Genomic DNA, 25,969 nt, shown 5'->3' on the forward strand with positions numbered 1-25,969 from the left:
ATGCAACGTGTTCGTGGTGTAACAAGATTCCATAGTTTTCACAGCATTATTGCTGTTTACTGAACAAATGCCTACTGCATATCTGTATGCAATCATGGCCACATTGCCGTACCGTCATCAACACTGTGTCTGACCAGTGAAAGTACACTTTCAGAGATTATATAAATGCCTCATAAGAGCTCACTGAACTGAAAGAGCAAGTACAAGAGTACAATTCCACTCTGCAATGTTTTAGTGCCACTTTAATATGGTGTTTCTGAAAGACCTTAAAGCTTTGGAATAAAGTTCTATATCTGGTGTATCACACAGCTACATACTAAGCCTACTGCCCATAAGCAAAGCAAGTCAGCACTATTTGTTCTAGGTCACCATAGGCAGACCCTCAAATGGATGAGATTTGTGAGTCCACCCCTTTTTAGGCTGCTGAAATGATTGTTGAAAATGCCAGAAACTTCATCAGCATATTACAGTATCATGGCCCATTCGTATAGTACATAACCTAGTGAGTTACACTGTAAGTTGAGTGACACTCTTACAATGCATCCTTTTCAGCTCTAGTGATACAGTGCAACCTTAGTTTCATATGTGCTCATTTTTTCTTTCCTTAAAATGAATATTAAAAAAATATGATTATGATAATTAAAGTTAAATAAATACATAAATAAGGTACAAAAATACAATATTTACATTTAAAATACATTTACACCCACAGCTGTAGACTACTCCATTGGTCATAAACGAGATTGCAGGAACTCAGTACTTTTCTACGCAACGATATCCTTTTCTGAAGCAGTGCTTCCCAAACTGAACAGAAACAAACTACTGAAGCTGTTAGATAGTAGGCCACTGGAAGGAAATAAATAAAGAACACTTTATACATAACATTAGATGGACATTACTTTTGGTGTACTGTGTGCTTGTGAAAGTCCTTCTTTCCCTTCTGATAATCCTGCTAAGCACCCCTCTCCATTGTTCTAACACGGAAAGAGACATAGACAGTACATTTCCCAGGGGAATTTTGCTAAGCTACACTGACCTCCAATTTCTAGTTAAAGAATCACAGAGTCTGTCGGATGGATAGAAAGTTGCATAAACACATCCTCCTCTCATCTCCTGTCTTATTAAAGATTGTCCAAGCCTAACCTTTAACTGGGTAAATATTGCATCTGTTCAATGACAAACAGACATGCACCTCAACCTTTTTTAGTCCAATTAGATTGTGTGTATGGGTTTCCAATGTATATCAAATTGTCACTAATGTCTTTAGTAAGCCAGGACCTGAGACTAATGAGGTTGCTGTTATGATTTGAGATAAGGCGACTCTAGCATATAACCTGCTCCCAGCCTGGTAGGTGAAACATACCTGCAGATGTGGATGTGGAAATGGAACGACACAGCTGAGGTACAAATGACCGGCCTGCCCTTAAGGGTGTAAATCATCTACATAACTAGCCTCTGTGAACATGCCAAAACACGTCTGTCTAGCCAGTTTGCAAATAAATAAAAAAGAGATCATCTAGGCCTGCTGAATTTCGTTATGAACTGAAGATCTATGGTCTTCTCTGAGTGCATAGCCGAACGTTGGTATTAGCCTGTCATTTATGTTGAATCACACTGAAACACACAGCCTGCCTGGCATCACCATTTACTCTCCCGCTGGCAAAGTGCATTGATCTAAACAAAGTACCGTGTTAAAACAATAGGATGGGTGCTTGTCAAAACGCACAGTCCCCAACACTGTGAAAACCTGTTAGTGATGTTTATATGATGCTCCTCAGAAGCTGACCTTTGACCACTGAGGTCACCTCCCCACTGTGTGTGTATGTATGGGTGTGTGTGTCACACCCAGGCACGCAGGTCCCCACTCCACCCAAAGCTGCGGCCGCGGTACCAGGCGCTATTGATTGGCTGAAACAGCCAGAATAGGCGGAGCCGGCGAAGCAACCCACAGAAGGTTGCTGCAGCAACCACCACCAGCGGTGACATCATGACAAAGCCAAGGATGATAAGAGCAGAACAGCTGTTGTCGTCAAGGTAATGACATAGGGCAGAGGGGGACGCCATCACCTGTGGAGGGGAGAAGGTGGTTAAAGTTGGTTTAAAGTCTGTGAGTGGTGTGTGTGTGTGTGTGCGTGTGTGTGTATGTGTGTGTGTGTGTGTGTGGGTGTGTGTGTGTGTGTGTGTGTGTGTGTGTGTGTACACTACTCATATGTACCTTTGCTGACAGACAAACGCATATGTATTTATTTAAATAGTTATGTTTCTGAATCTGTCTTTGTGTGGCATTGTGTGCAAGTGTTTGTAAGTGTTGGTGCAGGTTTGTGTGTATTTGTTTGTGTAAATGTTTGTACTGTGTGTTTACATATGTGTAGGTGTGCCTCTGTGCCATCATACTGGGTGTGTGTGAGACCGTGCGACAGAAGGTAACAGTGTGTGACAGGCTCCTGTCCCGGCTCCCTCCTCATGTTAGATAAGATACAGGCCCCTGAGCTGTCAATAACTCCCCCCTGAGTTGTCAATCACCTGCCAGCTCCACACAATATCAGAGCAGGAGGGAGAGAGGGGGGGGATGGAGGGAGAGAGAAGGTAGAGAAAGAGAGGGGGGCTGGAGAAGACAGTTGCGGAAGAAAAACAGAAAAGAAGACAAAGACACAAATGCTGAACAACAGAAACGGAAAAAGAAGGTGCGGAGGACAATGCTGTCAGAGACAAAACAGAGGCTGGAAAAAAGATAGATGAAAGCATAGCGTAGACAAAAGAGATTCAAATAGGGAACAAGACAATGAGTAGAATATTAAGAGAAAGTATGAGCTGAACCATAAAACTCCTAGCCAATAGCGTAATAGGGGCAACACAACACAAATGATATACTGCATGAAGCACCCATAAATTACACATAGCTGGAGGACTAATGTGCAGATATATCATAGATATCGTCCGGCTGTAATGACCTTCTAGACAAATATACACAGATTAAAGAATGTTTACACACACATACTCATATACTACACACACACACACACACACACACACACACACTTTGGGAGAGCAGGAGGAGAAAGGGAGACAGAGCAATAAATAGAGACAGAAAGAGAGAGAGAGCAAGAGAGAGATATACAGATAGACGAAAAGCAAGGTAGAGAAAGAGGGAGGGAGAGGGAGAGAGGAAAGAGAGTGTAAATGGGTGAGAGGCTGAGAGAGAAAGAGAGAGAGAGAGAGAGATGGAAGTGGAGCGAGCGAGAGATTCAGGTGGAACACAGGGATCAAAGAGCTCCTTACATGTGGCCATTTTACGTGTCAGCATTTCTCAGAAGCATGCCATAACCTCCCTCAGCCCACATCACTAGGGAGAGGCTTAATCACCCCCTCCAACCAGCCTCATCAGCACACCTCAGACAACTGTGCGGTGCCACACATCCTTCCTACTCTTTCCCCTGTGTTGGGCCCGAGGGGCTGGCAGTGCCGATTGCCAAAAAACCTGGATTGTTTGTTTTGAGCTCATTCAGACAGCGCTATGGGTCAGGTCTGCACAGACACCCCGCACAAGCTTGTACAGAGCTGCGGGCCCTGATAGACACTCCCCCGAGTTGTGTTTGAAGGGCCCGGCCCAAACACACTGAATGATTAATGTGTGATCCTGACAAAAGTCCCTCACTGTGTCTGAAAAGAAACTTGGTTTGCGACCTTTTGGGACTGTAGCTTCAATTTTAATTTCAACTGTGGCTCATTGAGTGCATTTTGTCTAACAAAATGGGAATTGTAAGTCAGTGGATCAAAATAGCTCCATTTGATCTGTCCATTAGCCAAATATGAAAGAAAATATTATCTTGTGTCACTTTTTGTATGACCTTCCCGGCTCTGTGACAAGAGTTACATGGAGTGCTTCCCTGTGCAGAGTGGTCTGCCTTTGTGTTGAGTGAACTCATGTGTGGCTGGTGTTTCATTTAAAACTATTGGCTTTATGCTGATAGTCCACCACAGCTCAGACCAATATAGCCTTGCTGCTCTAACAAGACAATAAAATAGACACAGCCCAGCCTGTTTGGAATTACCTTAATTTAAAAGACTATCAAGAGCTCTAGCCAACTAGCATAATTGTAAACAAAGCCAGCAGGTTGCAGCAAATGAGATAATGATTGTGCTGCTTTCTCCAGCAGTGGGAGACTATCATTGGGGTCTATAATACACTTACACTGCTTTTACGTCTTTACAAGGATTATTTTAGGTTGTGTGGTGCCCTTGTTTACTCTGGCTCTGAATGATGGTTGTGTTTAATGGGTATGTAAGGCAACGGATGGCACATAGTCAACTCTGAACGTCTCACCCGCGAGTGGCAGAGAAAGCCTGCGTAAAGCAGCAGTGCAGCGGGAAGCAGCACCATGGCGAAGACGGTCGCCAGCAGTATCACACATGTCACGGCCAGGCCCACGTTCCATAGTACCAGCCACGCTCCGAACACCAGGCAGCCGCACCGACTCCGGCGGCCGCCCCACACGCTGCCCTCGCAGTGCGCTGTGGGAGGGGGAAGCATGCGGACCCCCTCGGCCATGGCGAACTCATCTTCTTGGTCTCTTTCGTCATCACCCACGCCACCGTCATCCAAATCCGAGTCCACGCCACACATCCTAGTATATACAATACATACATACAAAACACAGGAAGAAATTACATCTGACTGGTAGACTATGAGACGCGGGAATATAATGGAACAAGCGCACAAGGCGTAATGAGAAAGAATAAAATGGTAAAATACAGATTGCTAACTTGCTGCCATCGGACTACATTAGGCTTTTTGAGAAAGCATGAGTGCAGAGAAATTGAGATTCATGGGATGGCACTGCTAGCCGGGGCATTTACAGAAAGAATCAATTCCTCCGACAGTTGAACCGGGTCAAAACAACTACAAAGGTATCAATGTCGTCAAACATCTTGAAGTAGTACCCAGAAGCTTTGCACCTCTAGCAAGTTACCTGTAACCTATGTAATGGCGATTCCAATACATTTCAACCAGGTAAGTCAGATATAGACCACATATGATAAATACATTCGGTTGGGTTAAGGTTTAGTTTGAAAACATGGGTGCATAAAACATTTTACGCATGGCAAAATGTCATTACGCACAGAATTACATGGCTTTTGGGAAGTCATGCTTTGGACATAAGATGTTTCACAGTCTTAAAATATGAAAGGTAAATATTGGTTTTGATGATTAAGTAATGATGAATCAAAATGACATATTTCACTGAAGCCAATTGATTGCGCAAATCGATCCGATCCTCCGAGGTTCTGATAGATCTGTCACTCGAAATTCAATTATTAGAGCACCTCTGGTTTTCTTCTTCAGAGCTGTGGCACCACCAAAACGTAACATCTCAACATGTCATTTCATTCTTTTGAGGAGTATTTTTATCATCATCCCGACCACCCATCGTGCCAAAATTGATTACAAACTGTCATTTTTAAATTAAAAGCAAATCTATCACGATAAAAGTAATATATATATATACAGAATATATAATATATATATATATATATATATATATATATATATATATATATATATATATATTATGTTGTGTGTTTTTAGCCTATAACTTTCCTTTGCATTACGAAAACTGCTACATACCCGCTGATGTTGTTGCCGGAAAAAAGACCTCGGATTCCAGTAATGCGCTCGGTTTGCTTTGAATTCACAATATTTCCAGACACGCGCGGTGTTATAACAATATTGCTGTTGCAGAATGTCACACACCTCTAATGCCTTGTTACCGATATAAGCAGTCCGAAATTTGCCAGCGTGCGTCTCTCTCGCTCACTTGCTTTCTCTCACACACACACTTCACTTCTCTGTCCTCTCGCTGCCGTACTCTCTTGCTGATTCTCTCTCTCCCTGTCTATCCCTGCAGCGTGGCTCTGCGAAATAAGGGATAGAAAGAGAGAGCGAGAGAGCCTGAGAGATACAGAGAAAGAGAGAAAGACCCTGGTCACCACAATAAGAAATTCCCACCATTTTCATAAACATCTCTCTTCCTGAGTAGTCTTTTATTACCAATAAGAGATTATACTGAATGACCACTCATGTGAGTAATAGGGTCATTTGTTTTCTCAATAATTATGCATTCCCCCCTCCCATTCCAACCCAATCCAGATGCTCTGTCCTCTCTAATCCCATGTGGCATCTGAAACAAACAAGTGAAAAATACAAACAGAATAATTAAAACAGCACTGCATTCATCCTTTGTTTTATTATTTGACCTCCTTGCCAGTGACACCCCCCCCCCCCAAGACACCCAAAAATGCCTGTAGTAAAAGGCAAACCTTATTAAGGCTGTGTCCAATTCACTGCCACCACTGCAGAACTGAATCAATAAACGGCGGAATCAAATATGCATCACAGCTGAGGTGGCACCAGGGAGGAGGTGGTGTCGCAGGAGGGAGGGGGATATAGGGGGAAGATATATTATATATTATACATAATACATTACGGTCCCTAGAAGGAATGGACCTGTCGCTGGGTGTCCATCTTAGGCAACTGCAACCGGGCAAGGACAGGTAGTGAGTGAGCAGAAAAAGGAAGAGAAGAGAAGAGGGAGAGAGAGAGCCACAGAGAGAGGAGAAAAGAGAAGAGGGGCAAATAGTTCAATGAGAGATTTTAGAGAGAAATGAGGGGGTGAAGAAGTGAATTAAAAACTTGAAAAGAGAAAATGAGATACAGCAAGAGAGGGAAAGAGAGTCAAAGGAGAAGGAGCATATAGAGTCAGTGGATGAGAAGGGGGAGAGATCAGATGAGATGAGAGAAGAGGAGGAGGAGGAAGAGGAGGGACAGTTGAGGAGGAAGAGGAGGAGGAGAGAGGAAGAAGGGCCATGGCATTGTTCTGAGTAGCTGACTGCTGATCCTATTGTAAGCTGCCCTAAGCTCATTAGACATGACAGGGCCTCATACATTTTGCACAAGGCAGATGAGCAGAGGTGAAGAGGGGGGCGGGTGGGGTGAGTGCTGCTGCTGGTGCTGGTGTTAGAGGTGTGTGTTTGGGGGTGCTGCTGCTGCTGCTGGTGGTGCTGCTGGTGGTGGTGCTGCTGCTGCTGGTGGTGCTGGTGTTGGAGGTGTGTGTTTTGGTGCTGAAGGTGATAACAGAAAACTGAACAAGTTGTACGGGTCTGAACTTAGGACTACCGATAGGCGCATCACTCATTTATCCTGCTGGTTATGATAGCCTTGGTCCTTTGCCCTTTCACTCTCTCTCTCTTTCTCTCTCTCTCTCTCTCTCTCTCTCTTTCTTACTCCCCACCACAACCACCCCACATTCTCTCTCATGCACACAATCTTTTTCTTTCACCCACTCACTCATTTCTGTCATTAGACAAACTGAGAATGATTTGATGAGCCTGGTATAAATAGAACGGATTGGGCTGCAAGTGCTGTGTTTTGGAGATAAGAGGGAGATTGATTGATTCGTTGGAGGCATTAAATCCATCCCCATTTAGGGTTTCTCTCTCTCTCTCTCTCTCTCTCTCTCTCTCTCTGTCTCTCTCTCATATGTGTGCCTTTTTCTCTCTTGCCATCTTCCAGCATCAGCAAAGGAGGCTGACAGAAGTACGAGTAATGGAACAGAAAATTCAGAGAGGTCAGGGAGAGAGGACAAGGATGTGGGGTGGTGACAGGGGAGACACAGGGAAAGAAAGTGTAAGCATGAGACAGACAAGACACCGTTGGGGAAAGCAACAGAGAAAGTCAGAGAGAGAGAGAGAGACTGACTCTAGGGAGGGGTGGAAGAAAGGGGGAAGAGGCGGAGGAGGAGGAGGAGGAGAGAACAGGGAATGACGGATAATTAAATTGCAATTTCAGGGCTAATAGCAGTCTCTCTTATCTGCCTCTTTCGACTGGGAGAAAATGGAAGTCCATTAAATGGACAGAGCAGAAGAGCACAGAAACAGGAAAATGTTTGAGAGCACAGGAGACAGACAAATTTTCAGACAAACAGAAAAGAGGAGAAGAATGGACAGATATAGAGAAAAAGAAAAAGAACATGGGCATAACACTAGCCATCTAGGTCTGTGCCAGTGACATCCTGAGATTTCTGCTTGGTGCTATTCCGGTGAATTTTTAAACAATACTGTGAATTTTTAAGACAAAAAAAAAACAACATTTGTATGGTCATACTGACACTTGCTGGCTATTTGTGGTATTTTATGTATCACACTTCTGTGAATGTACTGCAACATTAGTCCTCATTCACTTCTTCTTTGTAGTCCATGACATTTGGAACATTGAAGTAACATACTGTAACCTAACTACTGACAGCTATTAAGTCTTAACTTGAAAATAGGCAGGGGCACGGCTAGGGGTCGGGGGACTTACGACGATTCTAAGGGCCCAGCACTGACAGGGGCCCTTAGAATCGTCGAGATTCCACCTGGTTCCTTGCCATTCCTTGCCTTTGTGTACTGCTTTTTCTTAGCGTGTACTTTTTTCCTGTGTCATTCCACTTTATTACACATTACTCTTCTTATGAACTTTGATGTTTGGATTTTTTTTTATATGGGTGGATTATCTGAGTTAATACACAATGTCTGATGAATTTTATGCAAATAGCCTCATTGGAAGTATACTTACTCAAACAAATGTTCAATACTTATTTTCCCCACTGTATAAGGCCCAGAATTATTGTCTGTCATAGGGCACAAATTTTCTAGCAGTGCCCCGGAAAATAGGTTACATCATTGTCTACATTTCGGATGAAGACGCTTTGTGTTCCATTTTCTTGCTTTGCTGACTTAGATTGATTGAAACCCACTTTCTGGCTACTGCATTCAGCTACAAGCACTAGCCAGAAAGTCATGACAAAAGAGTCCTTACGGTTTATGCTGAACAGGAGCTTTCTCCGTATTCCTACAGAGCTCTCTACAGGGTACCCAGCACGCAACAGGCCGAGTGCGGGACTAATGGCATGGAGAGCTCTCGCCGTGACCTTATATTCGGTTGCCTCTCAAAAAAATCATTCGACCCACATGGCTATTAACCTCTGACGCATGTCCTGTTTTTGGTTACTATGGTTACAGCCACCAGAAAAAGACAGCCTTTTGCCTTTGTCAAGTTTTTTTTTTTTATCTCATGGCAAGCGGTCTGAGGTGTGTAGGAGGCCTCACCTTCCTCTTAATCTTAATCTTGTGCGTAAAACTAAGGGTGGACTCGCCACCTATACGTTTTGACATCTTATTCATGAATTCTCTTAGGCTTGTTAATAGGAGCCTCTCAGAGCAGAGTTAAAACATAATAATTCTCTTTGGCAATAACATAATTATTCTCTTTGGCAAATCTCCAAAAGACATGTGTCAGATGAAATTGATTGAAGCATATCAGATATATGAATTATTCCCCTAATAACTTTTTTAATTGCTGTCAGTTACTCAACTCATCGCAGTCTCTAATAAGAGCACATCACTGAAAGAAAGTTTCTAGACCTCATTTGAACCCTGAACTGGATGAAGCAATGTGCCTTTTACACTGCAGTCATTATGAAACACAATCTGCTGCGTTCTCTCTCTGCTTCTACCCTCCCTGTTACAGGCAAAAAAAAAAGACGGCAACCAAACCTTTGCCTGTCATCCTCCACTATCCTATCACATTAAAGGCATAAAAAGTCCAAAAATATATACTTAAAAAAAAAAACTTATGTAGTTGAGTTTCAAGTATTCTTCATTTCATAAGGCTGTCTGAAAGTCCCTCAGAGTTGCTGTGTTCACTCAGCTGGTCCACTCATGCGTTCTCAGGCTGAGGTGCAGTACCACCAGTCTCCAGCAGAGGACCTACATGAGAGATCTGATAAACTTTTGAAGATGAGATACAGATCCTTTTAATGATTCTCTGTCATTCTCTAGGGAGAGAGGGCAAATACTTTCAACCTGTCCATTCTACCGATCTCAAGATTGGAGATTTTAATTAAACGAACAAATATCAGATGAACAAACTAATATAAATTGCATAATTTGATCATTGATATGGAAAATTGAAACTTCAAAATAAACATATCTGACACAGCCATCTCTGTGACTCCCTTCTCCAAGGATGATGGCTATAATGCTTCAAACTATCAACAACATATGACACTTTTATGCAACCTGCCTAAATAAAACCTCCAGCTACATCACACGCAGTAAAAAGCAGCGTACAATCTACACAAGCCCTTAGTGGTCTCTCGACGCAAATGATGGCCACATGTAGAAAGAGAACCCAGCGTACCAAACCACACTTTGGTGGAGATGAACAGTACATCTAGTGTTCGTCTTCTCACTCTCTCGCCACACAGCGAACCTCCCAACGGCTAAACGGAATGGAAAGGTCAGAGCCATTTTCCCCCCACTCTTCCCTCCCCATGGCTGTGCCATTTCCCCTTTCACCTGCACCACACAGCTGGGCCGCACCACCTCTACCCCATAAACCCCTCATATCCCAGAGTGCACCGGGGTATTTGCATTTTACTGGGCCCATGATAAGGGTCCTCGCCAGTCTCACAAAACTGTCCAGAGAAAGTGCCAGCAGGCAGGGGTATTTATAGAACATTGTTTTGATATGTAATGCTAATTACACATGTGTGGACGAAAATGTTAAGAAAATTAATGTGTGTGCAATTAGTATTCCAGACACACACAAACCAGATAGGAAAGTATGTGGCCTTAGTAGAATTTATGACTGAGATAATTACATTTTTTCAGTATACGCCACTTAAAAATTACTCACGGATAATCATCTATTTATAAGCTTTTAAAGACAGAGACATTCTGTTTTGAAGTACTTAATAAAAACTCTAATAATGGTTTAGAGACATATGTCTTTCATCTGGTTTACAGGAATGGAAAACCAATGTGATGAAACAATTTTTTTAGATTTCCATTATTTAAGGCAAACAACAACACAAGAGTTTGAAAAAAAATCTGGAGATCTGGTTCTTTGAAGCAGATATTGTTGGATAAATAAATGTATGATGTCTGCCAGCAACAGAGTTCTGATAATCCTTTTCAAAAGCTTAGGGGTTATGGCGCTTAAAGCTATACATGGTGGTATTGACTGAGGGACGCCACCACAAAGGCTCATGTGGTCCTGAAGAAATAAATACACAGATGGAGAGCCAGATGTTTGTAAATACAAACAGCTTTATCCAAGCCAGCACAATACACCCAATGTATGAATCATTTCAAGTGGATCAACTGAACTTTTTACCTTTCTAAAACTCCATATAAAGTGTTACTAGGAGGAAAGGCATTTTTCTTGACTCAACAATTTACTGTGTTGTTTAGTTAGACTTGCGCAAGTGAGGCGACAGAAAAGGCAGCACAGAACACAGAGGCCTTTAGAGACATAATCTGATGATTTGTGTGTTTGTGCGTGTATGTTTGTTTGTGTTTTTGTGTGTGTATCTGTGTGTACATGATTTTGATTGTCTCTTAAATGGGAAAATGTATGTGCGCCTCTGTGAGCAATGATTTAAGTGTGCTTTCAATGTATAATCAGACACAGAGCGTGGATGTTCGTGCTACGTGTGCCACTGGAGTATCTGAATCTATGCTAATGAAAAGTGTTCAAATATATTACTGTATGTGAATGTCTGCGTGTGTGTTTGTGTTAGATTTTCAGTTTACTTTGTGCTTTGTGATCATTTTTGGTAACTGTGTATATGCACGCTGGTTTTGTTTCATACATTCCTGTCTAAAAGCTTTATTTTTGCAAAATGTGGTGTTATTCATAAAAGTGCTGAAGTTCTGCCAGAGTACAAAATCACAGACCAACTCAAACAGTGATGAGAGAGAGAGAAAGAGAGAGAGAGAGAGAGAGGAGGAGAAGGAGGGAGGAGGGTGAAGACAGATACAGAGAGGAGCGCAGTTGAACTTATCCTCCCTCAGATGTGTCTGTGTGTGGCAGTGGATCAGCGAGTGTGTCGGGATGGTGTGGGTGTGAGAGTTTGTGCCTGTGAGGGTGCGGGTGGGGGTGAGGGTGAGGGTGCGGGTGGGGGTGGACTTCGGCGCTGCTGCCGTCAGGCAGGGATGCGTGATCGATGGAGCTCTCCGAGGGAGACTGCTGCGTGAGGGCCCCCTCCTGGTCACCCTCTTTACTGCAGGACTGGCAACTGCACTGCAGGATGCGCTCCACCAATTTGTCAACACGAGGAGTGTCCTCATTGCCTGGACACTGCAAAGTCACCTGAGGGGGCAGTACAAAGAGAAGTGACATACACATACAGATAGGACTCAATATATGAAGGATACATATATACTGTAGGTCCACCATTAATTTACTCTCTCTCTTTAAAAGTTCTCTCTCGCACTCTCTTTCACATAAACAGAGAGCGAGCAAGAGAGAGAGAAAGAGAGAGAGAGAGAGAGAGAGAGAGAGAAACACACACAATGCTATTTGAAATGATGAATATTTGGCTGGTCACACAGTCACCTGTGGCTGCACTCCTACTCATCCACTCTACCTGGCATCATCTCAACATAAATATAGCACAGTTCTCAGTCTTTGGAGCCAGCATACTGAAACGAAAGGAGCAGAATAACTAACTGCTGAGAGAGGTGAGAGGATGTGTCAGATCAAAGAGACAAGGGCGGGGAGGGGAAAAAAGAATCTGAATCTGCATCTTCCACTTCCTATTCACTCGGTCATTTAGTGTCACAGATGAAAAGATAGGAATCCTTTTTAGCTGAGTATTCTTTCTGCTTGAGACTTGTCGATGTGCAGCACTACTGCCTGACCAAACTTGGATTGTAACTTGACAAACTTGACCAGGATTGTAAAAATGTGCAGTCTGTGATTCTGGCAAAGGTTTGTTGATATTTGAGCTCAACAGCAAATACGTTTACACTCATCCATTCCAGGCTCCTTAAGCAATGTGATGATTGGTTGGAATGATGTATGACTCAGTCTCAACCAACTTTGTTTGTTTCCCATTTACAGAGCCCAAACTGTTTCTGAGCACCAGGGAATGACTGAGCGCACACACACACACACACACATAATCTCATAATCTCTCATAACTGTTTTATCAGCTGCTTATAAAATATAATACAATGCTGATGTAATCCAAAGTATTCAAAATATGTCACTCACTTTGAGTAATCTACAGGAATATGTTACAAATTTTTAGGGCTGTCAAAATAACTGATTAATTTCGATTAATTAATTTGAGAAAAAATAACTGATTAAAAGAAATAACGCAGATTAATCGATTCCGTATGACCTTTGACCCCGAGCAGTTGTAGTCAGTAACCATTAGACTGTAAAATGAAGGAGAGAGAAGAAAATGTGCTGCCTAGATCATTGATTGGAACATTTACTTTTAAAAAACGGCCTGATGGTGTTGATTAAAATAAAGTCCTCTGCAATGTCTGCAGCAAGGAATTTGCATATCACCGGAGTTCATCAACTCTAAAGTCGCACATCAATGCAAAGAAATAGTGTTGACATTGAGGGGAGTGTTAATTTATTTTCATTGTGCCCCCTAGGTTATATATGTGGCCTGAAATACCTTGTATATAAAAAAAACTTCTTCCCGAAGCACTTTTGAATTTATTTCCTCAGCATATTAGGTCATATCATAGATTATTATGGCTATTATTAAAATAATAATAAAAGAGAACTTTAATGCCACTAATGCTGATTATTCAATGATTCATTTGAATTTAAATATTTAAAATACTTTCACAGCAAAAATTATTTATGCGATTAATTTAGATTAATTAATTACAGAGTATGTAATTAATTCGATTTTTTTTTAATCGATTGACAGCCCTACAAATTTTATGTATGTTACATTTTAAAAGTAACCTTCCACAGTGTGTGTGTGTGTGTGTGTGTGTGTGTGTGTGTGTGTGTGTGTGTGTGTGTGTGTGTGTGTGTGTGTGTGAGAGAGAGAGAGAGAGAGAGAGAAGACAGACAGACAGACAGACAGAGAGAAAAAGAGTTTGTTTTGAAGCACAGAGCGTTCAGATGGACACGCAGGCCCGTGGCCTCTCCTACTTACCACTTCCCACTGGGTCTCTGCTGGCATGCAGGAGTCACAGTGCACCAGGGACTCAGTGGACTGAGGAAAGGTGTTGGGCACGCTGTAACTGAAACACTGTCCCAGGCATGCCCTGTCAGGAAGCCAGGAGTTCATCGCTCAGTATCTTTTACATTCACCAAAGATTGATACAGTTTGGCAAGAAAAACTGACTGAAGCAATAGCAGGTCTGTAGTCACAAAATCAACTAACTCACATAAAATAACTCACACAGCATAATTTTCTATTTTAAGGCTAGTATTGACCAGTATGAGTGATCTTATGATCTTATCAAATCAACCATGTGTTCCTACATGGATATGCATAATATTTAGTTATATGTACCAATCTATGCAACCATCTTTGAGGAACTGCCTTAGGAAGCACAGCTGGGGTGTTCCGCCTGTGGGTCTCGGTCAGTGAGTTTCCTCTAGTTGTACTGACCTGTTTTCTATGGAGCGGGATTGGCAGCCTGTGTGCCCGACTATCTGTGTGATGTTCTTGGCTTCGCACCAGGCGCTCTTGTCAGGGAACAGCGCCAAACGGTTGATGTGCGCAGGAGGAGGCGCAGAACACAGCGCGAGGAACGCACAGCCAATCAGCGCACCAAGCCACATAACTGCACCTGGAACAGGTCAGGGAGAAGTTTTATGACATATCAATTCCCCCTTTCTTATTTGTATGTGTGGTAGGCTACTATAGCTAAGAAATTGACGCCCATCATTGTTCGAAAAAGCAAGTGTGTGAGTGAGAGGGACTTAAAGGTCTCCGAATTTATTTTGACGTCTATACACGAAATTGTCAAAATTGCGAAATTTAAACCACTATTTGATTCACCCCTGTGTTTTTTTCATTCAGTGCGACTGAACTAGCCGTTGTACAAATCAAATTCGGATCATTCATGTGGTCGGCCTTTTTGGCCCCTGTGTGCGCCAAGTGGAGAAGAACAATACCGCTGGCTCAGACTAGGGCAACCAGAGACGGGGAAAGATGTCTGTGAGATATCGCCTGACTTCAATAAACTACAGGAACACTGCGTAACGATGCGGCCACGAAAGAGAGCCTTTGTTTTAAAACTACAACCGCATGTACATGAGAGTAAAAATCGGCTTCAAAAAGTTACATTTGATCTCAAGCCACCCACGTGTAATTAAAAGTGACAAAAAGCGTTTATAACTAAAATATAAAAAAACCCAAATAGACTATACTGCTTTGCCATGCTTTCACACAACTGGCATTCCACACAAATTCAATATCAATGCCCGACTTCCTAGCAGCCTGCGGCGGTGAAAGCGAGTGCGTGAGAAGCATCAGGGAGATGGAGTAAGAGTAAGAGTGTGTGCGAGGGTGGGGACAATAACTAAATTGGTTATTAAATAGACTATTTTCCTATTGAAACAATTGCTACATTTTAAATAAATATGTTTGCTTGTTTTCGGCCATTTGACACATGCATGAAGGGGTGACTAAAGGTCTATCAATGAATCGTTAGTTTGGTAAATTAGACATTTTTGATGCCAAGTTGCTGCTGAAGTGAAGCATCTCATATTGAGCTAAAATCGAGCTAAACTTAATCACAGGTCTTGAAACAAATGTGCCCTCATGACATCGGTTTATGGATTAGGTTAATTAATAAGCCTACATGTAGCCTTGGCTTTTTGAACAAACGTTCTCTATAGGCTGGGCTGGCTTTTAAACAGAGGGAGTTTCATGTCATGTTACAAATACTGTTACAAATAAACTCATTGCTGACCAATGACCATTTTCTACTTTAAAAACCATCCATGTTTTCCTCACGCATAGACTACAGTAGTCCCCAAATTGCAGTCACTGCTAAGGTAAGTAGAAACCAACTATACTTACGGTTGGGAACCACTGAAACGTCCGCTGGCACCAGAGATATTGCCCGCTGAATCCCCTTTTCCCAAACCGACCGCCTCTCACCGCGGCCCCTCTCTGTCCGACCCACTGGACACCAGAGAGACTAAGAAATGAGTGATGACGATGAGTTGCAGATAGGAAATTTAAATTTCTAATGCGGATGGAAAAACAGACAATGTTCCTCTCGCGTCCGATCTTAAACAATTACATCACCGAACGAGGGATGAGGAGCTAAAACCGTGGAAGGAGCGCACGTAAGAAACCCAATCTATCTACATCAACTTCCGTGGGTCCCTCCCCTCTGTACTTTATATCTCTTCTCCTCCTTTCTTCGTGGAAATGGAATAAATTAGACAGATTTTAGAAATTTGAAAAGTTTTGTGCGCAGTCAGTCTGTTCCTGTCGCTACCGCTTTCTCTTGCTGTGCTATGGGCTCATCTGACTAGGCGCGGCATCGAGGCTTGCCTGGCTGCACGCTGCGTATCTGATTGAACAAAAAAAAAGTGGGGATGTAGAGAGTTCGTCAGGTCGAAATGTTTACGGCCTGGTGACAACATCAGTGAACCCTTTGAATCCATACAGACAGTCGTCAAGGCGTGTCCCTCCCTGTCAAGTCTAGCCAAATAATGTTTGAGGACAAATTGGTGACTTCCCCCTGCTTTTGGCGAGGTTCTTATGATTTGAGAGGACAATGTTGCAACGGTTCAGTAGTAGGTGTAGGTTACGTCAGAAGTTTTTCCCCCTCTGAATTGCATGATGCAGTCACCTAGAGCCCTATTTGACATGTGTGGAGAAACTTGTTGACAATTTAATGGTATATGGTCAACAAACCAATGTGTAATATGTGCTAAGACATAAAGATAGCCTATTGGTCAACATACATTTTTATGCATCTTTGGTCCTGTCTCTGGGGTTTTGCACAGTCCTACAAGCCCTATGAAATACAATACACTAAAATAGGAAAACAAATCCCTCTGAATAAACATATGAGGTGTGTATATTATATCATGCTTTCCAAATAGTAAGGTTGGAGGCACTTTTGTCTTTAGAAACATTCTGTGTTTATGTGTTTTGTCTTTATATTCTGTGTTTGTCAGGCAAATCCTAGCATTACATGTTTTGTCAGTAGCAGTAGACTACACCTTTTGCAGTTCATTTCTGTCCTGGCTGAATAGAGACTTTGTAGACCATGATCACACCACTGGACATTTGCAAGGGAATTCTACATCCTAGCTTTTGTCCAGAACATAATTTGGTTGTCAGACCAATTAGATTTCAGAAGAGAGTAAGAAATGTTGCTCTGGTAGCCAATCGGTATCAGAATGCTCAGAATCAGGGGTGGGGCCATCCACACCTCAAACAATCTGTAAGTCCATCTCTGTGCAACCCATAGCTGAAGTGCTGCAGACTTAAATGCACACTACTGTAGCAATCACATACAGGGGTTAGCCTATATCAAGAAAATTCTTAGGTTGAGGACAAACTGTATGATATCTTTACTCACATGTTTATTAAGAGTCAATGAACTTGAAAATGAAAAGGTTTTAAATTCAGCCCAGGTATGGAAGAGTACAAGACCATCCTTTCTAACAGCAGAGGTTGTGTCCTCTTTGATAACATGCTGGATAATCCTGAGAGCCTGCCAAGAGTTCACCAGTAGAAGTCAACAAAAAAAGAACCACAATAAGCAGACCATGACTGTTTAGGACACTAAATGTTGGTGATCCATCAGAATCATGATTCTATGTAAAACGCATCTGTTAGACAGGCACAGACAGGTACTAAAGGCTTCTCTCATACCCCTGCCTCCCTCTTCGGTTAGCACTTGTGCCTGCACTCTGTCTACCTGCAGGTGTTCAGCTTGGATTCCATCCACAAGAACCTCCACCCAAAGCCACTTCTTTCACTTCACTTACAGACAAATGCCTTGATTGACAGGAGAAGACAAACAACTGAGGCATTTTTGTAAAAGTGCAAACATGTCTGCCCACATAGAAAATAAATGCATCAGTGACTTTGAGAGCAAGCAGCTATGATCAAAATTCAGCTTTGGTGGGATTTTGTGGTTTGTGGGTTTGTGCATCTGTGAATATGCATGCTTTTGTTCGGTATCTGTCTGTATATGAGATTGAGATTTTTTGCACTGGGCCGGACTCACCTGTTAGTAATAACTGTTGAGCCCCTGTCCAGAGCTGGCATTCTAGAACATTCCAAGCATTCTGCTGCACCAGGGGGCTGGGCAAACACACGGCTTATGATCTCCCTCTACACACATGCATACACACTCTCACTTACTATAAATGATGGCACCTAACAAAACCAGTCCGGGGCAGACATATTTCACAGTCACAGAAGCTCGCAGGGAGTCTGCTTTCCAAAAAAAAAAAAAAAAAAAGTGACAGCCAATCGTTACGTGCCACTCTGTTCCACCAGGTATGCTCTGTGCTTGCAACCCTCTTAAGCTCAGCCCATTTATGTAGGGGTCAGGGTATGGAAGGAGAGAGCAGAACGTCGCAGACATTACACGTGGAGCACTGCCTCTGATTATCTTCTCCCCGCTGTGCAGGTCTGTTTCTGCGTATGTGTGGATCGCCCAGCAGCTGCTGATGAAATCATCGCTTGGCCGTTCTGCCCTGCTCTGTGGTCGGACGACATCTTGATTTGAGAGCGTCCATTTCGGCATATTTGAGGACAATTATGGGAAATAACACTCATTAGTACATGATTAACTGCTCTCTCCTCTGTGCAATTATCCTTTAATGCTGAAACTACTCCAGCCCTGGAAAACAAGCAGATCTCCCATTCCTGGTCAGACTCTGCACTGTCTCATTTTAATATGCTGTTCACCTATTGATTTTGCAGTTAAATTCAACTTGTTCTGCTGTTATTTTTCGTGCTTTTCCCCCTCTTACTCCCACACTCTCATAATTTCTCTCTTCTTCCATCTGTCTCTCCCCCTCATTCTCTTTCTCTCTCTCCCTTCATCCCTTTCCTTTAGGGCTGCAGGTGCTGAACCTGGCTTCCATTCCAAAACAGCAGGAGACAAACTCTCCTGCTCATTAACACACAAAAACACTCATTCTTCTCCTCGCACCCTCACGGATGTGCATACCGAGAGCTACGCCGAAGGACTCGCAGTCAAAACTGAATTATGTGGACAGCTTTAAAGCAGCCACAATGGCATAACAAAAAATCCAGACACACAAACCGAAGCCTTTTGATGTTGGGTTTTTTTTATTTATTTTTTTTATTTTAAATGTCACTTTAATTATTTTCATTATAGTGTGATTAAATAAACAACATTCTTTCCAGACGCAGCAATTACAATGGTGACCGGGAACAGGAACACGTGGAGGTAGCGAACAAAAGAACGTCAAGCAAACAGAAATTAACAGCATGACGGATGACAGCAAAGACCAGCACCTCCCATGCTCCTCTACTGATCCTGCAAGAGAGAGAAAGAGCACAAAAACACTTAAGGAAGAAGAATGCAAGAAAAAGAAGAGAGGAGGCGGCCAAGGCCTCTATATTCAACCCCCACACACACACACACACACACACACACACACACACACACACACATACACACACACTGGCCAGAATCAAGCAATATGATATCAATCATGACACACAGGTTCTGATTCCACTATATTGTGATACTGTAAGGCCAGTATTTTATTTTTTATCTAATGTCAGGAACTGTCCACATGCATAAAATAAGTAAACACTTTTCATACAATCAGAACAGTGGGATCTCCAATTACACTGACCACAATCCCAGTAGTATCCCACATACATAATCACTAAACCTAATATTGCAAAACTCAAATGTACTCTATATTTTCCTACAACCCTACATGCCATATGAACCCACTATAATGACCACTTGTACTGATCCATGCAAGCTTTAGCACAATCAGTTATATCTTATGAAGCTCTGTGAGGTACTGATATTCGGTGGCCAATATTGAATTCCTCCCCGGTCAACTAGGTAATTTTCCCGAGCATGCCCACCTTAACCATGTGTCCGTGCAGCAGGTACGGTGACCTGAAGTCCTGCTGGCAGTTGGAGTAGGCCATGCCCAGCCCCATTCCTGCACTAAACGCCACTGGCCATGTGCGGCCTACACATGAAATAAACAAACAAAACAGGTAAACAACAAACATGTACAAAACAAAACCACACATACTTCATACTACATGCAAACTATTCCAACCAACTATTAACTCACAAAACTGCACTTGCATGTCTGGTATACCCAACTGGTACCCTCTTGTGCAAAAGAATTTCTCCTTCATTTTGTTTCAGTTCATTTGCACAAAGGTGTACACCATACAGTTGTGTGGCAACGTTGGGGCTAAACTGAAAGATCAAGGCGCCAACAAGCAACCCCAATGTGCTGATATTGGGTTGATAATGGGTTGATATTAATGGAGCACTCCTACTGTGGAACAAATACATCCGCACAGTACTGTCAGGTACATAGATAGATGGATACTTTATTGATCCCCAAGCGGAAATTCAACATTGGACAAAAGCATCTGCTAAATAAATAATTGAAAATATAGTTGCTCGGGTGTAATTTCACAGCCAAAACGTTATAATAGTACATCCACAACACGGCATGGATATTAAGTGAAAGAATAATAAAAAATACTTTGTGACACTCAAGGTGAGGGGTGTGGTGGTATGCAACTCACGTTTGAATAACGTGACGGAGAGAACTATGCCAACTCCAAGACCGGTCGCTGAGGGGGAAGAGAGAGAGAAATGGAAAGAAAGTTAGTGGGGATACTCTAAAAACAAAACACCAGTCTACAACATGCTGGGAAATTAACAGCAACAGTCCTTCACACACACACACACACACACACACACACACACAACACGCGCACGCACGCACGCACGCACGCACGCACGCACACGCACACAGGTATAGTGTGTCCAACATGGGAGGAAGTACATGTGTGCCAATAACACAAGGTGGGTGGGGGAAGTTAATGTGACCTCTGCCCCTCAAACTGGTAAACAGCACCTGCCCGCCAGACGACATCCATTAAACAGAAGGAGGGGGGCATAAACACTGACAACAAATAGAGGGAAGAACGGGTCACAACAACAAACTTTGGGGACAAGAAAATGGGCAGGGATTGTAGACATCCTAGAACAGCGGGATACAACTGGACAGACGGATGGACAGACAGACAAAAAGACCAATCCCAAGAGAGTTCATTTGAGGAAAAAAAATAACACAATAATAAACACAGAGAAACAAAGGAAACCATGGAGAGATGAGAATAGGTAAGATGACAGCAAAGCAGTGTGTGTGTGTGTGTGTGTGTGTGATCAGACCCAGGCAGGGGCCCAAGTGAGAGGGGAATATGCTCTGGACAGCAAAGCGGCTGAGGAGCCGAGGATTGTGGGACAGGAATGTGTTTGTGTTCTCAGCTTCACCTCACTGTGCTGTGCTGTACTGTGCTGCTCTGCACTTCGGGCAGCCTCGCCCCACCCAGCTCCGCTCCACGCCAGCCAGCAACAGCAGAGCAGCAGCAACACACACAAACAATCGCACTCCATCTCTCTGCCACTCTTTCGTTTCTCTCTCACTCTCTCCCGACTCCCCCTTACTCTCGCACTCTTCTCCTGTACCTCTGCTGTACACCTCCCCATCTAATCTCTCCTCTCTTTCTCCCTCAGCTCTCCTGCTCCTTCTCTCCACTCTCACCCAAAAGCCCTCTCATCCTCTCCTGCTTTCTCTCCTCTGGCATTCTCTTTCCTTTAGCTCTTCTTTCCTTTCTATGCTTCTCTCTTCTACCTTAATTTTCCTCATTTAATTTTCTTCTTCTCTTCCGTCCCGCTCTCTTCTCCTCCAGCTGCCCTTCTCGCCCCCCCTCTCCCCTCGCTCCTCAGCCTTTTAATTTGATTCAGAGGCATGTGGCGTAGCCATCGCTTGGCTGCCAGAACACTGCACTCTGCTTACCATTACACAACCGACAAATGTCGAGCACGACCGCAAAGAGGGGGAAAAAATAAAATAAAAAACACCCAACTTGTCTTCATTACTTCAGGAGGGGGCCCTGCAAATCATGGCCTGTTCCATAAACTTCCAGCCCCCCTTCTCCCCACGCCAACCCAATCTCCCCCACTGTCTTTCTTGCACAACTGCAGTCTGAGTTTTCTAGTAAAAGCTTGAGCAGAACATCCCTCTGTCCCTCCCTCTGCGCTTCACTCGCTTCCAAACCACTCTCTCGCTCTCTCTATTCCTCTCCCTTCTCTCTATTCCTCTCTCCTTCTCTCTCTCTCCCCATCCAGAGGACGGCGAAGAGAGTGGCAGCAGCGGCAACCGAGCCCCAGCAATCCTGTCTGCCAAATGTGCCTGCGGCAGCACAACAATCAGGATTGTCTTGAGCCGCCCTCACAATATTTATGCACTTTGGCCCACCCTCCGTCTCTCTTTCTATGCCCCATCCTTTCCTGTCCTTCCTCCCCCCCTCCTCTTCCTCCTCTGCCTCTGCACTCTTCAGTGTGGATCCACGGCCGATTCCCCTTCAAATGAATCATGTCAGATATGACCCTTTAATGTCCAAGGTCTCATGGAAGTTATGGAGGCTGCAGCTATTCTATGAGCCTTTGAAAGTGATGGCATGTGGTGGAGGCATTAAAAAAAAAAAGGAATCAGCAGACATTTGGAACAAATCAAAATAATGCAAAAGGTGACGGCAAAACGAGGGAGGTTTGCCCACAATCGTAATCTTCCTAATGGAGGGAGAGCACGAATGGAAATATACTGGCTCTGATAGCGATTAACAAATGGAATTTCAGAGCAAAGTCATGGACCAAGATCAACAATGACGTAGTGTAACGCAAGGTAAACACACACCACATCAAATGACTGCATATGCAGTCACTTATAGACTGTGTCATATACACATATTACCCAAAGATCCTTGATTACTAGCAAATGTGCTCATGACAAATACAGAGAAAATTCCACCTATTTCAGTTTATGAAAAACTCTAATGTTATTGACAGCTGTGCAAAAATACATTTCTAAATGTAAAAATAAATTAATTATTAATCAAATCAACCTAATAATCTGTCAGCCCAATTAAAATAAAGGTAATCCATGTCAAATTATTCCTAACTGATCCCCACAATCCTTTAAGAGAGGAAGAGCTAGGAAATTACTCAAATGGACAGGCCGTCATTTGCTTGGTGTGTGTTCATGCACACACAATTCTGTTACACCCACCAATTATAGGAGACATGCCCACACTGGCAAACCGGCATGACGGCCTTGTTCTGAAGGAATGCATCCAATCAAAACATGCGTTAAAAACAGAAATATTTATGGGCCAGCATGAACTGGTACTTCATGACGTCACAGGAGCACACGTGTTTCTTTGGGGTTCAGCGAATACTCCTAGATATTACCAATTTGCCATCTGGTGGTGGTGTTTTGAGTGGCAAATTCTCAGCAAAACAAAAATCTTTTGTTGTTTGTAATTGCTTAGGGGGCTTTACATAGAATAAAGGCATGCAAACATACAGGGACAAAAACATGAAACAGTAATGCTGACAACATTTTACACAAGATAGGCCTAGTAGCCTATGTAAGAAGAGCACATGTAAGGTTGTGTGAGATGATTAACCAGAAAAACATGTAGCTTAACTCTTGTTTCAACATTTAAGGAGGCAAAAAGTAGGCTACTACACATCATATCTACAATTTTACACTTTAAATTACAAATCATTTTTGATATTTTTAGAGTAATGTGCCCACTTAGCACAATTCTTGAACAAAATATGAGTGGTTCCTGCAGTTTGCTTTTCTTGATACTCAATCAAAAACTTGTCATTGAAATCTAGACGATGCATTCACTTCCTTTCCATTGATTGAAAAAAGCTCATTATGGACTCGGTGTGAAAAATTGACGTGTCACCTGAGCACTGAGCCTCATAACTAAGCCTACTATTATATGGGATTTCTAGGTCTACATCTTTCCACCAGTAACTAGGCTTGGTTTGTTTCACGCTCAGCTGATCTCTCAAAAAAGGAACAGGCTGCCAATCCAACACACATGACCGTGAGCATTAATGCCACCTGGCCACATGTTGACATTTTGAAGGACTGTCGTGAGGACACTGCCCCTAAGCACCAAGGGAAGCTCATTTTTGTTCACCCCAAGTCACTAACACCATCTAAATCCACCATTTTCATTATCTCGTTTTATATTGTCCGGTGATCTGCTGCATAACCTAATCGTTGCAATAACAGTGCAGTAGGCTACATATAGCCTATAAGCTACGATGACCTCTCCGGGAGCGGCCTGTCAGTGTTTACAGTAAATCTGCCGTATGATCGCAGTCGCAGTTCATCACTTGGATGGCATTTCTTAATTAAACGTAGCGTGCTTCTTTTCTTTAATTACCGATTTTGACAGCGCTGTCAGCAAGGCACCGGTCCCATTTACGTCCGTACTCTTCCTCCATGATGAAGCTGCCGAGCGATTGAGCGCAGTGTTTCAAATCTCGCGAGAAACAAATAAGCTACCGGTCATGTGGCAGCCAAACGTAATTCTTAAAGCTATACAAAGCTTGTGAAAATCGTGTTACAGCAGGCCATATTGTAGGCCTACTTTGATCGTTATAATGGACAATAAGACGTCTTTCAGCCTTCATTTTTTAAATAAAGGGTAGTGACATGGCCATAGACACAAGGTAGTCTACTCTGAGAACTCACCTTGAATGTAGGGCAGTCTAGTCTCTGTCATAAAACGTAGGTCATATAGGCAATATTTGCTCTCCGGGGTCTACCGGGAGACCATTGATCTATATTATCTCTCTCTGCCTGTCTATATCTACGCCTAAGTCCATCATTTTATTTTACACTAAAGTTGCATGGAAATTGTCTATGAGAAATTGTGTTATGGTTAATTCCTGCAGAAACAAGCCTTCCTCTGTTTATGCTTTTTAATAATGTAGGGAAGGTTTAAAGAAGTTTGCTTGGCCTATTAGGCTAAACAGCAGCAACAAAATAAAACTGTATTTGGTGCACTTCCTTTCTCTTCAAAACGGTGTCAATCTGTCGTTTTATGGTAGCCTACTTGGCAAGTTGGTTATTTGATGTGGGCCTAGGGTTAATCCCAAATTACACTGGTTTCCGACAGTTCTGGCTGATGGCCTTAGCTTTTCCATGTACAGTGAGTGTTGTTTGCCTTAGGAATTATTGTTTAGGCCTACACTTGTTACATTGACAAACATTTTCTGTTGATACAAGAAAAACAAACGTGCACATGCTGCTGGGGAGAGAAAAAAATAATAACATGAGACAATAAGAGTCATTAAGTCTAGGCCTATATTCATTTTTTTGTTTCCATCGTGTTTGCGACAGCAGTGATGCACCCGAGTCATTTTGGAGATCCAAGCCGCCCCGACAATTATACGCTTAACATCGATCCAACCACGCAAATTTCTAAATGTAACGACTAGTGAGGTGCCCGTTCAAACATGCCATTCCTGTAGAAAACCTGTTGGCCAATGCCCGCAGGTATACCTGCTTTAAAAATAGGATGATAGGGAAAAATATCATTCCAGTTAAGCATTCAATAATGAATACTGAATATTATATTGTTATTATATATTAGCCTATAATTATGCCTAATGTGCAGTAAGCATAATTTAGGCATGGCTGCAAGTGACATTTTTACAGACCCACCCGCAACCCGCAACATACGCAAATCTCACCCGCACTCGCCCGACCAGTGGGTGCTCTCGGGTCATAAGCCAGTCTGTACAACTGAGCAGTCTTGCCTATGCTCCTTCTAGTCATTCAAAAAAGGCCTACTGGAACTGTTATAGGTTCAAATTATTAGGCTAATGCATTATTCAAGCTATATTTTCATAATTCACAATTTCAGTGATAAAAGCAGCAAAAAACAGTGTCTACTAAGCTGATTTTTGTCGGTGGAGTGAGTTGTATGGTATTATTACACTATTCAGTAGACTGATTACAATCTGGTGACAGTCATCTAATTGCATCTGTCAACGACCT

The 25,969-nt window shown here is 42.8% G+C and overlaps 3 protein-coding genes across 4 annotated transcripts; all 3 read right to left on the minus strand.

The window, feature by feature from the left end:
- Positions 1 to 226: 226 nt before the first annotated feature.
- Positions 227 to 6,179, minus strand: LOC125301444 (transmembrane protein 88). 2 transcript variants are annotated; one of them, XM_048253836.1, is made up of 3 exons: positions 5,753 to 6,179; positions 4,325 to 4,625; positions 227 to 2,067 (listed from the first exon to the last, which is right to left on the minus strand). In XM_048253836.1, exons 2-3 carry the CDS (start codon positions 4,622 to 4,624, stop codon positions 1,840 to 1,842), a joined length of 528 nt encoding a protein of 175 aa, XP_048109793.1. In that variant the 5' UTR covers position 4,625; positions 5,753 to 6,179; the 3' UTR covers positions 227 to 1,839. The 2 variants fall into 2 exon arrangements, with proteins under 2 accessions (XP_048109793.1, XP_048109792.1); XM_048253835.1 differs by having other exon boundaries at positions 5,627 to 6,179.
- A 4,952-nt stretch (positions 6,180 to 11,131) lies between these two features.
- Positions 11,132 to 16,506, minus strand: nbl1 (NBL1, DAN family BMP antagonist). The gene is made up of 4 exons (XM_048255039.1): positions 15,897 to 16,506; positions 14,478 to 14,658; positions 14,016 to 14,127; positions 11,132 to 12,196 (listed from the first exon to the last, which is right to left on the minus strand). Exons 2-4 carry the CDS (start codon positions 14,648 to 14,650, stop codon positions 11,885 to 11,887), a joined length of 597 nt encoding a protein of 198 aa, XP_048110996.1. The 5' UTR covers positions 14,651 to 14,658; positions 15,897 to 16,506; the 3' UTR covers positions 11,132 to 11,884.
- Positions 16,507 to 19,126: 2,620 nt separating this feature from the next.
- LOC125302044 (MICOS complex subunit MIC10-like) lies at positions 19,127 to 24,481 on the minus strand. Its single transcript, XM_048254995.1, has 4 exons — positions 24,348 to 24,481; positions 20,616 to 20,663; positions 19,929 to 20,038; positions 19,127 to 19,359 (listed from the first exon to the last, which is right to left on the minus strand). The coding sequence occupies exons 1-4, from the start codon at positions 24,406 to 24,408 to the stop codon at positions 19,351 to 19,353; spliced, it is 228 nt and encodes a 75-aa protein (XP_048110952.1). The 5' UTR covers positions 24,409 to 24,481; the 3' UTR covers positions 19,127 to 19,350.
- Positions 24,482 to 25,969: the final 1,488 nt, after the last annotated feature.

Source organism: Alosa alosa, chromosome 10 (genome assembly GCF_017589495.1).
Source record: "Alosa alosa isolate M-15738 ecotype Scorff River chromosome 10, AALO_Geno_1.1, whole genome shotgun sequence".
NCBI lineage: Eukaryota > Metazoa > Chordata > Actinopteri > Clupeiformes > Clupeidae > Alosa > Alosa alosa.

Excerpts from the sequence above, each read along its gene's own strand:
- LOC125301444 (XM_048253836.1), bottom strand. The coding sequence starts at position 4,624 with ATGTGTGGCGTGGACTCGGATTTGGATGACGGTGGCGTGGGTGATGAC. Across the intron at positions 2,068-4,324 it reads GCTTTCTCTGCCACTCGCGG|GTGATGGCGTCCCCCTCTGC; the intron begins GTGAGACGTTCA and ends TCCCCTCCACAG.
- nbl1 (XM_048255039.1), bottom strand. The coding sequence starts at position 14,650 with ATGTGGCTTGGTGCGCTGATTGGCTGTGCGTTCCTCGCGCTGTGTTCT. Across the intron at positions 14,128-14,477 it reads TCCCGCTCCATAGAAAACAG|GGCATGCCTGGGACAGTGTT; the intron begins GTCAGTACAACT and ends GCTTCCTGACAG. Across the intron at positions 12,197-14,015 it reads CAGAGACCCAGTGGGAAGTG|GTGACTTTGCAGTGTCCAGG; the intron begins GTAAGTAGGAGA and ends CTGCCCCCTCAG.
- LOC125302044 (XM_048254995.1), bottom strand. The coding sequence starts at position 24,408 with ATGGAGGAAGAGTACGGACGTAAATGGGACCGGTGCCTTGCTGACAGC. Across the intron at positions 20,664-24,347 it reads TGACAGCGCTGTCAAAATCG|CGACCGGTCTTGGAGTTGGC; the intron begins GTAATTAAAGAA and ends CTTCCCCCTCAG. Across the intron at positions 20,039-20,615 it reads CTCCGTCACGTTATTCAAAC|GCCGCACATGGCCAGTGGCG; the intron begins GTGAGTTGCATA and ends TTTCATGTGTAG.